Raw genomic sequence first — 14,617 nt, 5'->3', positions numbered from 1 at the left:
TATGTTTATGTTCTAGTTGTTGTATATCTATGTTGGCCAGGGTGGCTCCCAATCAGAGACGGCTGTAGCTCGTTGTCTCTGATTGGGAGTCATACTTAGGTAGCCGTTAGGCATTCATTATTTGTGGTTTCTTGTTCTTATTTGGTTTGTGTTAAACCGTAGACATCACGTTATCGTCTGTTGTTTTGATCGTGTGATCATTCTCTAAATAAATATGTTCCGTGTTCGGTCATTGATACCGTTGGACGTCACGAGTCGTTTCTTGTTTTGTATTGAGTTTAAACTTTAACTAATTAAAGTATGTTTGTTCATCACGCTGCGCCTTGGTCTGTTCCATATGACGATCGTGACAGTGTGTGTGTGTTGGAGTGTCAGCGTATTATATGTGGGTAGAGTCTATTGAGTGTGCATTGAGCCAGTGCAAGAGAGTCAGTGCAAAAAAAGTGGGGGTGAAGGGGGTCAATGTAAAATGCACCCAACACAATGCATTCATGCACTAAAAACAATTATTGTGTAAACTGTAATGGGGAAGGCGTACATAATCTACTGTAACAAATAAATACAAAAATAATACATAAAAACGGTTAAAAAATATTTAACATCCTGTACATTTTACTTTGTCACATCTAGCTAACCACATTGCTTTCCTGTCACACTCAGACAGAAACTCTTGTTTGTACTATTACAGAAGTAAAGTGACCATTACTGCTTACGAGGCCAAGGGTGATATAAGGAACTACTCCCCAAACAACATCATTATTTCTTAGGAAACAGCAGTTGACTGCAGTGCAAAATGAACAGCTCGAGCTCCTCCATCTCAGACAATGATGATGCATTGTTTAATGAAATGTCAACCATAGGGCGATCAGTAGTCTGTGTGATCCTGGGCCTGTCGTTCCTGGTGGGGGTCCCGGGGAACCTGCTGGTGATCTGGACCATCCTGAGGCACGTCCAGCAGCGCTCCCACACCGTGGTGCTCATCCTCAACCTGGCTGCTGCAGACCTGCTGGTGCTCATCACCCTGCCGCTGTGGATCTACTCCCTGGCCCGCTCCTGGGTGTTCGGGAAGGCCTCCTGTAAGGCCATGGTGTACGTCATCAACACCTGCATGTACAGCAGCGTCTACCTCATCACCCTCATGAGCGTTGAGCGCTTCCTTGTCATCCGGTACCCGTTCAAGATGTTGCGCTGGAAGACCAAGGCCATTATGGACAAGGCTCTGGTGGCTATCTGGGCTCTGGCTTTCCTTTTAGGGATCCCATCCATTCTGACCCGCTCTATCGATGAGATCGATGGGACTGAGCAGTGTCTTTTCACGGAGTACAGCTCAGTGGCCCAAGAGGTGGTGTTCTTATGCCTGGAGACCTTGGTGGGCTTCGTGGTCCCCTTCTCCACCCTGGCTGTCTGTTACTGTCTAGTAGCAACACACCTGAAGACAATGCATTTCGGCAGCAGCAAACAGAAGTCGACAGTTCTCATCAGTAGTGTGGCGGTAGCCTTCATTCTCTGCTGGCTTCCTCACCATGTCCTCAACACTGTAAACCTAGTCAGCATTCTGACAGAGGATCCAGATGATGCTGTGCCTGTTTCAGTGGTCCAGAGTGCAGTAGTGTTTATCTCTGGAGCGCTGGCCTTCATTAGTAGCTCTGTGAACCCTGTGTTCTATACCTTCGCTGCGAGGAACTTCCAGGGCAGTCTCCAGGAGTCCCGCATGGTCAGGCTGTTCCAGGAAGTCGCCTCACACACCTCCTCCAAGCTAAGGGGATCTGGCAACACAATAGGATCGGACAACACAACAGGATCGGACAACACAATGCCCTCAGTAATGCCAGACTGCAACAATACCACAGATAGAACTACTGTGTAGGACTACAGAAATGGTCGCTCTGGATAAGAGCATTCTGGATCAATTTTTCTCTCAGACCCATGACAAAATGTGTAGAATTGCAGGAAACTAGTTTTAAAACATTCTCTCTGCCCCATGGCAAAATGTGTAGGATAAGAGCGCCTGCTAAATTACTAAAATGACAAATGAAAACTGTGACCTGATCAATGATTCAGATGTCAGCATTGATGATAATAAATATGGCTAGAATCTAGAAGTTTGATTACAAGTTTGATTTTTATGATCATGGTACGAAATCTAGAGATTGTTGTAGTGCTTGTGAAATACAGTGAGAAAAGCCCACAAAAGTAATTAAATGGTGACTATTTCAACACAATAAAGCTATTGCATTTGCTCATAAAGTGGTATAACTTAAATAACATTTATTCGTGGTCCTGTTACAATTCCTTGAATATTATTGTCTTGAAATTCCTGTTTCCCAAAATAACACACTGGCTTACTCTATTTGATCACAATAAAATAAAACAATCTGATCTCAAGTTCATATCACTTCAATAAAAGTAATTTGTGGTCATGTGACACTCTGGCTCCATGGACTTTGATATTTGAGCCAGGGTTGTTCATTTTCATTTGTTTGGGTGTATTTCTATGTTGGGGTGTCTAGGTTGGTTATTTCTATGTTTGGTCTATGACTCCCAATCGGAGGTAACGAGTGTCAGCTGTCGGCTCGTTATCTCTGATTGGGAGCCATATTTATACTGTGTGGTTTCACCTTGGTTTTGTGGGTTTTTGTTCCATGTTTCTGTTAGTGTTACAGAGGACTTCACTATCGTCATTTGTTGTGTTTTCGTGGTTGCTTTATTTAATAAAGTCATTATGTTCACTCCACGCGCTGCGTATTGGTCCGCTTCTTCAGACGATAATGACAGAAAAACCCACCATAGAAGGACCAAGCAGCGTGTCCAGGAGCAAGACAGCTGGACATGGGAGGAAGCGCCTGGGAAGGAGATCGAGAGGCTGGCGATGGCCCAGGTGGGCAAATCGTGGTCCTGGGAGGACATGCTCGGGGGCAAGGGACCTTGGGGGAAGATCAAGGCCCTGGCGAGAGAGGAGCAACGGCGTCAGCAGGGCCATCATCGTTGGAAGGACGAGAGGCAACCCCAAAAAGTTTTTGGGGGGGGGCACATGGCTTGGGCGACTGAGCAGCAGGAGGCTGCCACAAGGCAGATTCAGAAGGCTACCAGGTTAAGGGGGCTGACGGAGGCAGAGAAGGGACGGATTCAGGAGGCTACCAGGTTAAGGGGGCTACTGGGAAAAGCAGGGAAGGAAGGTGTAGAGGCACGGCGAGAGGTACTGGGGTGTGTAACCAGTCCGGTCCGGCCCGTTCCTAATCCCGAGGTACAGCCAGTAGTGTGTGTCCCCAGTACGGTACGGCCTGTTCCGGCCCCTCGCACTAAGTGTACGGTGCGCGTCGCCAGCCCAGCCCGGCCTGTTCCTGAGCCTCATACGAAGCCTACGGTGCGCGTCGCCAGCCCAGCCCGGCCTGTTCCGGCCACTCGCACCAGGGATACGGTGCGCTTCGCCAGCCCGGCCCGGCCTGTTCCGGCCACTCGCACCAGGGATACGGTGCGCGTCGCCAGCCCAGCCCGGCCTGTTCCTACTCCACGCACCAGGGATACGGTGCGCTTCGCCAGCCCGGCCCGGCCTGTTCCGGCCTCTCGCACCAGAGATACGGTGCGCGTCGCCAGCCCAGCCCGGCCTGTTCCTGCTCTCCGCACTAGGCCTTATGTGCGTCCCCAGGGCCAAGCATGCCCTGTTGCTTCTCCCCGCACTAGCCCTGAGATGCGTGTCCTCAGCCCGGTACCTCCAGTTCCGGCACCACGCATCAGGCCTATGGTGCGTCCCCAGGGCCAAGCATGCCCTGTTGCTTCTCCCCGCACTAGCCCTGAGATGCGTGTCCTCAGCCCGGTACCTCCAGTTCCGGCACCACGCATCAGGCCTACGGTGCGTCCCCAGGGCCAAGCATGCCCTGTTGCTTCTCCCCGCACTAGCCCTGAGATGCGTGTCCTCAGCCCGGTACCTCCAGTTCCGGCACCACGCACCAGGCCTACGGTGCGCCTCAGACGGCCAGAGTCTGCCGTCTGCCCAACGGGGCCTGAACTGTCCGTCTGCCCAACGCCGTCTGAACTGCCCGTCTGCCCAACGGCGCCTGAACTGTCCGTCTGCCCAACGCCGTCTGAACTGCCCATCTGCCCAACGGCGCCTGAACTGCCCGTCTGCCCAACGGCGCCTGAACTGCCCGTCTGCCCTATGGCGCCTGAACTGCCCGTCTGCCAAGCGTTGCATAAGCCGCCCGTCTGTACTGAGCCTGCAAAGCCGCCCGTCTGCCATGAGCCTTCAGAGCCGTCCGCCAGACCGGAGCCGCTAGAGCCTTCCGCCAGACAGGAGCCGCTAGAGCCTTTCGCCAGACAGGAGCAGCCAGAGCCTTCCGCCAGACAGGATCAGCCAGAGCCTTCCGCCAGACAGGATCAGCCAGAGCCTTCCGCCAGACAGGATCAGCCAGAGCCTTCCGCCAGACAGGATCAGCCAGAGCCGTCCGCCAGACAGGATCAGCCAGAGCCTTCCGCCAGACAGGATCAGCCAGAGCCGTCCGCCAGACAGGATCAGCCTGAGCCTTCCGCCAGCCATGAGCAGCCAGATCCGTCAGCCAGCCATGAGCAGCCAGATCCGTCAGCCAGCCATGAGCAGCCAGATCCGTCAGCCAGCCATGAGCCGTCCAGCCAGGATCCGCCAGAGCCGTCCAGCCAGGATCCGCCAGAGCCGTCCAGCCAGGATCCGCCAGAGCCGTCCAGCCCGGATCCGCCAGCCAGCCAGGATCCGCCAGAGCCAGCCAGCCAGGATCCGCCATTCAGTCCGGAGCTGCCCCTCAGTCCGGTGCTGCCCCTTAGTCAGGTACTGTCCCTTAGCCCGGTGCTGTCCCTTAGTCCGGTGCTGCCCCTTAGTCCGGTGCTGCCCCTTAGCCCGGTGCTGCCCCTTATCCCGGTGCTGCCCCTTAGTCCGGTGCTGCCCCTTAGTCCGGTGTTGCCCCTTAGTCCAGGTGGGGTTAGTTGGAGGGTGGTCATTGGGAGGAGGCTACTGAAGCAGGTTGTGACTGTGGTGGGGTGGGGATCACGACCGGGGCCAGAGCCGCCACCGTGGACAGACGCCCACCCAGACCCTCCCCTAGTCCTTATGTTGGTGCGCCCGGAGTTCGCACCTTTAGGGGGGGGTACTGTGACACTCTGGCTCCATGGACTTTGATATTTGAGCCAGGGTTGTTCATTTTCATTTGTTTGGGTGTATTTCTATGTTGGGGTGTCTAGGTTGGTTATTTCTATGTTTGGTCTATGACTCCCAATCGGAGGTAACGAGTGTCAGCTGTCGGCTCGTTATCTCTGATTGGGAGCCATATTTATACTGTGTGGTTTCACCTTGGTTTTGTGGGTTTTTGTTCCATGTTTCTGTTAGTGTTACAGAGGACTTCACTATCGTCATTTGTTGTGTTTTCGTGGTTGCTTTATTTAATAAAGTCATTATGTTCACTCCACGCGCTGCGTATTGGTCCGCTTCTTCAGACGATCGTGACAGGTCAATACAATTCTTTGACCTCTTAAAATATCTTAGAAGATTCTTTTTCCAGACAGTGCCACAATAAGGACCCACTGGATGACTCACTGCTCTGTCTCTCACAGAATGATGGCTCTGTGAAAAACCAACCTCTTTCCTGCTCTCCTCCGCAAAGTTAAAGGGAAGTGAAAGCTTGCTGGTGCAGCACTTTTTTTCTGTCTGAGTATGTACACCAGATAGGAGGCATGTAAGGCGAGGTGAGGCAAGGCGATCGGCAGCATCAACCAGAACCGTTCGATCATCAGCTGTCTTCAGCTTCAGAGTCCACCATGGCTCCTGATGAGTTTGCTGGCAGAACTGCGGTGGCCTGTGTGATCCTGGGCCTGTCGTTCCTGGTGGGGGTCCCGGGGAACCTGATGGTGATCTGGACCATCCTGAGGCATGTCCAGCAGCGCTCCCACACCGTGGTGCTCATCCTCAACCTGGCTGCTGCAGACCTGCTGGTGCTCATCACCCTGCCTCTGTGGATCTACTCCCTGGCCCGCTCCTGGGTGTTCGGGGAGGCCTCCTGTAAGGCCATGGTGTATGTCATCAACGCCTGCATGTACAGCAGTGTCTTCCTCATCACCCTCATGAGCGTTGAGCGCTTCGCCTCTGTGCGACACCCCTTTGCCTCAGCCGGCTGGAGGAGGAAGAAGGCCTTGAATAAAGTTCTTCTTGTTCTGTGGGCTGCTGCGTTTCTATTCAGCATCCCGGTCTTTCCCACCCAGGTGGTGGAGGGGGACCCTGGGGAGGAGCATTGCCTGTACAGGGAGTACACCTCAGATGGCCAGGAGGCAGTGTGTGTTCTACTGGAGACCCTAGTGGGCTTTGCGGTCCCCTTATGTATTCTTGTGGTCTGCTACAGCTGTCTCTACAGCCGCATCGCACAGATGACCTTTAAGTCCAAGCGTAAGTCCACGGGCTTGATTGCAAGCGTGGTAGTGGTGTTCGCATTATGCTGGACCCCTCACCATGTGGGCAACGTGCTCTCCCTCGTCATCCTCACCATCAAGGGGTCCCACCGCGAGGTCGCAGCGCGTCTAGAGAGCGCCAGAACCACCATGACCTTCATCGCTGGAGCCCTCGTATTCATCAGTAGTTCGGTCAACCCTTTGCTTTATGTGTTTGTGGCGCGTACATTCCGGAGTTCCCTGAGGGAAACAGGGATCCAGAAATTGTTCTGGCACATCTCAAGCACGGCCCCCAGAGAGGGGACTAAAGAACTGTCCTTTGTGACCAAGAGACCGAGCTTCTCTCAGACACAGAGCCACAGCTCCCAGTGTGTCACAGAGCCTAAGGAACAAATGGATGTACTTATAAATATATGTGAAAATGGTTCATCCTGAGTTTGAATATGATGTGTATCATACATTTTTGATAAAGATTTTTGTGTGTAAATTACAAAGTTTGATTTGTCACATTGTTTCTATATGTTAATTAACTTAAAATGTAGAATAACAATTGTTAATCATGTTTATGTCAAACATAATGCATATAAAAAACATTTAAATAAGTACTGTATATCATTTTACCTGTAGTGAATTTGAATTAACATTTGAAATGATACTTCAAGGTTTAACAAATACGCGTTTTTCGATGTAGGCCCACTGTGTTTGACCAATTTTTTAGTTGTGATATAATGCTCATTTCATGCTCAAAATAATGTTATATTCCATGTGCCACAGAAGAAAGAGCTTTATAGAAAAAAAGAACATATGTCACTGCATATGTTTGTCTGAAGCTATGTGATATGAGTATAATGACTGAGTGTACTGTATGTATTCAGCTGCTTATCTTGAGGCCATGCCTCACTACATTTATTTTTGATCCTCCTGATCTGGATGGAATATATTTCATCCACAGCTTTAGCCTTCATGATAATGGCAACCACAGATATCAGCCTCTTGCTGTCATACTGAACTTTACTACTGTCTTTATACTGATCATTTAATTGTTATAGTTGAAGTCAATGAACATGTGTATATACCCTAGGTCATATTTGTGCGTTTATTAAATAAAATAATACTTATTTTTAAAAAGATCCCTTAAAAAAACGTGTTGAAAGTGTTACAAAGACCATTACAAGTGTTACGAAATTTATCTTTCAGTCAGAAAGTATGAATCTGCTAGTTCTGTGGTTCTGGTCTACACCTAACATCTGTTCTGCGACAGCACGAGTCATGCTTTCAACTTCCCTCTCATCTACGGAGATTGCAACATGAAAATCTGCCTTGTGTCCCCTTTGACCACTGACGAAAAGAGGAATCTTGTACGACTCTTTGGCACAATCATATTAGAGAGAAAACCACATTGTTTTTCTAGGGAGTTTCCTATGTCAGCTAAATCTAGTTAAATATTTTATTCAAATAGGGATTTATTTTATTTACATCAATATCATACTATTGATTGTAAATGATGATTCATTAGTCCTTATAGTCCAATAGGTGGCAGTGTACCTATTTTCCAATGACTGTGGAATTCTGACACATTCACAAGACATTGCCCTCTCTCTCCATTTAATAGCACAGTTTCTATCTCACTTTTAATTCAACTATAAATGAACCCGCCTAAAATATGTATGTTAAGGTGTAATTTCACTATATATTAGGTAAGATGTAAGAAGTTTTATATCGCGTTGACAGTCAAGAGGCTCCACAGTGTCTCTGCATGTATTCTTCTGAAGGAGTGAGTCACACAGCGTTTGGCTGGGCCTCAGACGGGTGCTCTGTCTCATCCTGCTCCAGTAAGCCTGGCTCTATTCAATGTGTCACGCTGTCAATCAGACACACGTACACACACACAAGCGCCCACACACATGCAGGCGCACACACACACACACATGTAATGGCTGCTCTAGCTTGCTGAGTGTAAGAATTACTGGGCTGGGCAGGGCAGCTTGTGTCAACACAACCCAATTACAGGACAACACTGCCTAAATTGTTTTCACCTGCTCCTGTAGTGTGTACAATTTGAATGTAAGTGTCTCGCCCTGACTCAGAGGACGCTTATATGTTGAGTCAGGGTGTGTATATTCCTTGTTGTGATTTTCTATGTTTAGATCTAGTATGTCTAGATCTATGTTGGCCGGTGTGGTTCCCAATCAGAGGCAGCTGTCGCTCGTTGTCTCTGATTGGGGACAATACTTAGGCAGCCTATTGGTACTAGTGGGTTGTGGGATCTTGTTCCGTGTGAGGTATGTTGTTTGTGTACCGTGGACTTCATGTGTCGTTAGTTTATTCGTTTCAAATAAACATGTATGCATATCACGCTGCGCCTTGGTCTGACCCGTTCATCAACGAACTTGACAGTAAGGGGGTGGGGTGGTCTCCTTTACCCTCTGTATATTTGTGAAAAATGATATTGCGGCACTGCCTCCAGTAATCACAGCTGTGTGTAGTGGTGCTGGCTGCTGCCCCAGCAGGTGCTCCTGTCTTGTCTGAACCTAAGCCTAACCAATCACAGTGGTTGTTGCAGCCAGCCTGGTCAGTCTATGTGAGGATGAGCCTGTGGCTCCTGTGGAGTTCACAGTTTCACTTCTGGTCTTCATCACTGCTCTGGGGCCTGGGCTGCTGACTAAAATCACACTGGTGTCACACTGACAGAGGCCGAAACAGCCTGAGGCTTGCCTACATCATTTGACTGTCAACTAACCAATGGCCATGGCACACGTCTTGCTTCACTGATGTTGCTTGTAATAAGCTACACTCAACTGCACACTGCCAAGCTCTGAACGTGTGGTGCAAAATGAGGAAGCAACCGTCAGTGTGTGAGAAAATGTTAACATGGTGTCAAACACCTGTAAACCTTTGGTCACAGCTTGCCAGAGTATGATTGTCTCTCTAGTCTTGAAAGAAAGGACAAGTTCATTCAGAATTTAAGTTTCTCACCATTAACACTCACAGAAGGAAACACAAAACATAGGGGCCGACTACCTTATGGCAATTTCCTTTATGTGTAGATAAAAACATGGTGGGAAATACATCACAATCTCCTCATACATCACAGACCCATCATACATCACAGTCCCATCATACATATTTACATTTTTTACATTTTAGTCATTTAGCAGACGCTCTTATCCAGAGCGACTTACAGTTAGTGAATACATCTTTTTTTTTTTATACTGGCCCCCCGTGGGAATCGAACCCACAACCCTGGCGTTGCAAACGCCATGCTCTATCAACTGAGCTACATCCCTGCCGGCCATTCCCTCCCCTACCCTGGACGACGCTGGGCCAATTGTGCGCCGCCCATGAGTCTCCCGGTCGCGGCCGGCTGCGACAGAGCCTGGATTCGAACCAGGATCTCTAGTGGCACAGTTAGCACTGCGATGCAGTGCCTTAGACCACTGCGCCACTCAGGAGTACATCACAGACCCATCATACATCACAGTCCCATCATACATCAGAGTCCCATCATACATCAGAGTCCCATCATACATCACAGTCCCATCCTACATCAGAGTCCCATCCTACATCAGAGTCCCATCATACATCACAGTCCCATCCTACATCAGAGTCCCATCATACATCACAGTCCCATCCTACATCACAGTCCCATCATACATCACAGTCCCATCCTACATCAGAGTCCCATCCTACATCAGAGTCCCATCATACATCACAGTCCCATCCTACATCAGAGTCCCATCATACATCACAGTCCCATCCTACATCACAGTCCCTGTAATATAGAATACCACCAACCATATAATGTCTTAAACACACTTTCTCTGACACAGCAGGGCCTAAAAGCTTTCATCTGAGTTTCATACACTCAGTGGGAGGGAGGGGAGAGAGAGAGACAGAGAGAGAGAGAGAGAGAGAGAGAGAGAGAGAGAGAGAGAGAGAGAGAGACTGCGAGAGAGAGAGAGAGAGAGAGAGAGAGACTGAGAGAGAGAGAGAGAGAGAGAGAGAGAGAGAGAGACAGAGAGAGAGAGCGAGAGAGAGAGAGAGAGAGAGAGAGAGAGAGACTGCGAGAGAGAGAGAGAGAGAGAGAGAGAGAGAGAGAGAGAGAGAGAGAGAGACTGCGAGAGAGAGAGAGACTGCGAGAGAGAGAGAGAGAGAGAGAGAGAGAGAGAGACCTTCACAATAGGAATTTCAATGTGAAGGCAACCAGCCCTCCTGAGGCTTGGGGAAACAATAGGGTGAAACGAGGTGATGAGACAAAAGTCCTTTCCTTTGTATTGTCTCCAGCCCATAGTTACCTATAGTACAGAAGGAAGGGGCGTAGAGAGCAACAAAACACCATCCTGGGAACCAGGCCATGGAGTAACAATTCACAGGGCTCCCGAGAGGCAGCAGACATGTGCCATGTGCCTGGACAAGTACCTGTGGGAATGCACATAAGTTTTTTTTCTTGTAGCCTAGCTATGAGGTATGTATAGGCATTAGGAAATATAATGCATTTTATGAGACATTTGCCCAAGACTTACCGTTTAGTTATTTTATGACCTTTCCACAAAGGTGTGCTGTCACTCACACAACCAGTTTCTCTGAACAGCTTCGACCCCCAAGCCATAAGACTGCTGAACAGTTAATCAAATGGTTACCCTGAATATTTGCATTGACACCCTTTTTATTTGCACTGACTCTCTTGCACTGGACTCTACCCAAACACTCACACATACTACACTGACACTCCAACGCACACATAGACTACATACGACTACATATGCTCTCACACACACACGCTGCTGCTACTCCGTTTATTATCTATCCTGATTGCCTATTCACTTTTACCCCTACCAACATGTACATATTACCTCAACTACCTTGTACCCCTGCACATTGACTCAGTACCAGTACTCCTTGTATATCGGTTTGTTATTGTAATTTTATTGTGTTACTATTTCCATTTTAGCGAGGGCCATAAATGTATTTTCTTTTATAGATGGTGCAACAGAGTTTTACTTTCAAACACGTCAGAAGAGAAGCTAAAATTCATATATATATATATATATATATATATATACAAAAAGGGAAAAACGTATTTGATCCCCTGCTGATTTTGTACGTTTGCCCACTGACAAAGAAATTATCAGTCTATAATTTTTATGGTAGGTTTATTTGAACAGTGAGAGACAGAATAACAACAACAAAATCCAGAAAAACGCATGTCAAAAATTTTATAAATTGATTTGCATTTTAATGAGGGAAATAAGTATTTGTCCACCTCTCAATCAGAAAGATTTCTGTCTCTCAGGTGTCTTTTATACAGGTAACGAGCTGAGATTAGGAGCACACTCTTAAAGGGAGTGCTCCTAATCTCAGCTTGTTACCTGTATAAAAGACACCTGTCCACAGAAGCAATCAATCAATCAGATTCCAAACTCTCCACCATGGCCAAGACCAAAGAGCTCTCCAAGGATGTCAGGGACAAGATTGTAGACCTACACAAGGCTGGAATGGGCTACAAGACCATCGCCAAGCAGCTTGGTGAGAAGGTGACAACAGTTGGTGCGATTATTCGCAAATGGAAGAAACACAAAATAACTGTCAATCTCCCTCGGCCTGGGGCTCCATGCAAGATCTCACCTCGTGGAGTTGCAATGATCATGAGAACGGTGAGGAATCAGCCCAGAACTACACGGGAGGATCTTGTCAAGGATCTCAAGGCAGCTGGGACCATAGTCACCAAGAAAACAATTGGTAACACACTACGCCGTGAAGGACTGAAATCCTGCAGCGCCCGCAAGGTCCCCCTGTTCAAGAAAGCACATATACATGCCCGTCTGAAGTTTGCCAATGAACACCTGAATGATTCAGAGGAGAACTGGGTGAAAGTGTTGTGGTCAGATGAGACCAAAATTGAGCTCTTTGGCATCAACTCAACTCGCCGTGTTTGGAGGAGGAGGAATGCTGCCTATGACCCCAAGAACACCATCCCCGCCGTCAAACAAGGAGGTGGAAATATTATGCTTTGGGGGTGTTTTTCTGCTAAGGGGACAGGACAACTTCAACGCATCAAAGGGACAATGGACGGGGCCATGTACCGTCAAATGGGTGAGAACCTCCTTCCCTCAGACAGGGCATTGAAAATGGGTTGTGGATGGGTATTCCAGCATGACAATGACCCAAAACACACAGCCAAGGCAACAAAGGAGTGTCTCAAGAAGAAGCACATTGAGGTCCTGGAGTGGCCTAGCCAGTCTCCAGACCTTAATCCCATAGAAAATCTGTGGAGGGAGCTGAAGGTTCGAGTTGCCAAACGTCAGCCTCGAAACCTTAATGACTTGGAGAAGATCTGCAAAGAAGAGTGTGACAAAATCCCTCCTGAGATGTGTGCAAACCTGGTTACCAACTACAAGAATTGTCTGACCTCTGTGACTGCCAACAAGAGTTTACCACCAAGTACTAAGTCATGTTTTGCAGAGGGGTCAAATACTTATTTCCCTAATTAAAATGCAAATCAATTTATAACTTTTTTGACATGCGTTTTTCTGGATTTTTTTGTTGTTATTCTGTCTCTCACTGTTCAAATAAACCTACCATTATAATTATAGACTGATCATGTCTTTGTCAGTGGGCAAACGTACAAAATCAGCAGGGGATCAAATACTTTTTTCCCTCACTGTACTAACCTGGGGTAGTATGCAGTGTAGTTCATACTAACCTGGGGTAGTATGCAGTGTAGTTTATACTAACCTGGGGTAGTATGCAGTGTAGTTTATACTAACCTGGGGTAGTATTCAGTGTAGTTTATACTAACCTGGGGTAGTATTATGTGTAGTTTATACTAACCTGGGTAAGTATTCAGTGTAGTTTATACTAACCTGGGGTAGTATGCAGTGTAGTTCATGTTCATGTTCATGTAGAGCTGTGCAGGGTGGTGCTGTGGGGGGTAGTAGGCCAGGGTGGGGTGGGGGCTGTGTGGGGGCTGGGGGGTTCTGGGGGTGGCCAGTAGGGGGGGCTGGTACAGAGCAGCCTCAGAGAGCATGGCAGGAGAAGGGAACGCAGCATAGGCCGGAGGAGCCAGACCTGGGGAAAGGACAGAGAGGGAAGTTCAGAATTTCAGATACAGTAACATTCAACTACACAGGAATATTGGATCCTTATCATAATCTCAATATTATTACACCATCATAACATTATCATGCCTAAGCCTGCACATCAAACACAGATCTGCAAAGAGGAGTGGGACAAAATCCCTCCTGAGATGTGTGCAAACCTGGTTACCAACTACAAGAAACGTCTGACCTCTGTGACTGCCAACAAGGGTTTTGCCACCAAGTACTAAGTCATGTTTTGCAGAGGGGTCAAATACTTATTTCCCTCATTGAAATGCAAATCAATTTATAACATTTTTGAAATGCGTTTTTCTGGATTTTGTTGTTGTTATTCTGTCTCTCACTGTTCAAATAAACCTACCATTAAAATTATAGACTGATCATGTCTTTGTCAGTGGGCAAACGTACAAAATCAGCAGGGGATCAAATACTTTTTTCCCCTCACTGTATATATATAAATTGTCATACACAGTACACACACACTGACAAAAACTGGCAGTGAAACTCTTACGCCTCGATCAGACCGACACCGTCCTTGCATCAATGCTGCATAATAAATTCTGCAGTCAAACCTTTTAAATATGTATTCCAAAATTTTTACTGGATATGTGTTCAACAAAAGTTCAACATTCACCTTTTGTTACAATTTCTGTCAAGTCTACGCACAATTTGATGCATACGTTGGATATATCGAACCAATGCACCACACAGAACAACTGCAACTGCCTCTGCAAAGCAACGCTGCAAGGCAAACGCAGTGTTCTCTCTGCTACCCTACTGCAAGCCATACCGATGCACCAAGTCTGGAACCAACAGGACCTTGAACAGGTTCTACCACATATAATAAGACTGCTAAATAGTTCACCAAATAGCTACCGGACTATCTGCATTGACCCCCATTTGACTCATCGCATATGCTGCTGCTATTGTTTATTATCTATCCTGATTCATAGTCACTTCATCACTACCTATATGTACATATCTAGCTCGATTACCCCGTACCCTTGCACATCGACTCGGTAATGGTACCCCGTGTATATAGTGAAGTTATCGTTAGTCTATGTGTATGTATTCCTCCTGTTATAAATTTTTGTTTTTCTCTGCATTGTTGGGAA

General features: G+C 47.6%; 2 protein-coding genes across 2 annotated transcripts; both read left to right on the top strand.

The window, feature by feature from the left end:
* Positions 1 to 793: 793 nt before the first annotated feature.
* LOC311122080 (leukotriene B4 receptor 1-like) lies at positions 794 to 2,026 on the top strand (the record flags this gene model as incomplete). The annotated part of the gene is made up of 1 exon (XM_084196492.1): positions 794 to 2,026. The coding sequence occupies one exon, from the start codon at positions 794 to 796 to the stop codon at positions 1,865 to 1,867; it is 1,074 nt and encodes a 357-aa protein (XP_084052618.1). The 3' UTR covers positions 1,868 to 2,026.
* Positions 2,027 to 5,715: 3,689 nt separating this feature from the next.
* On the top strand, positions 5,716 to 7,489 carry LOC311122082 (leukotriene B4 receptor 1-like). Its single transcript, XM_084196493.1, has one exon. It carries the CDS (start codon positions 5,782 to 5,784, stop codon positions 6,838 to 6,840), a length of 1,059 nt encoding a protein of 352 aa, XP_084052619.1. The 5' UTR covers positions 5,716 to 5,781; the 3' UTR covers positions 6,841 to 7,489.
* Positions 7,490 to 14,617: the final 7,128 nt, after the last annotated feature.

Source organism: Coregonus lavaretus (assembly GCF_964263955.1).
Source record: "Coregonus lavaretus genome assembly, contig: HAP1_SCAFFOLD_1122, whole genome shotgun sequence".
Lineage (NCBI taxonomy): Eukaryota > Metazoa > Chordata > Actinopteri > Salmoniformes > Salmonidae > Coregonus > Coregonus lavaretus.
This window is presented reverse-complemented; position numbering and strand designations above follow the sequence as displayed.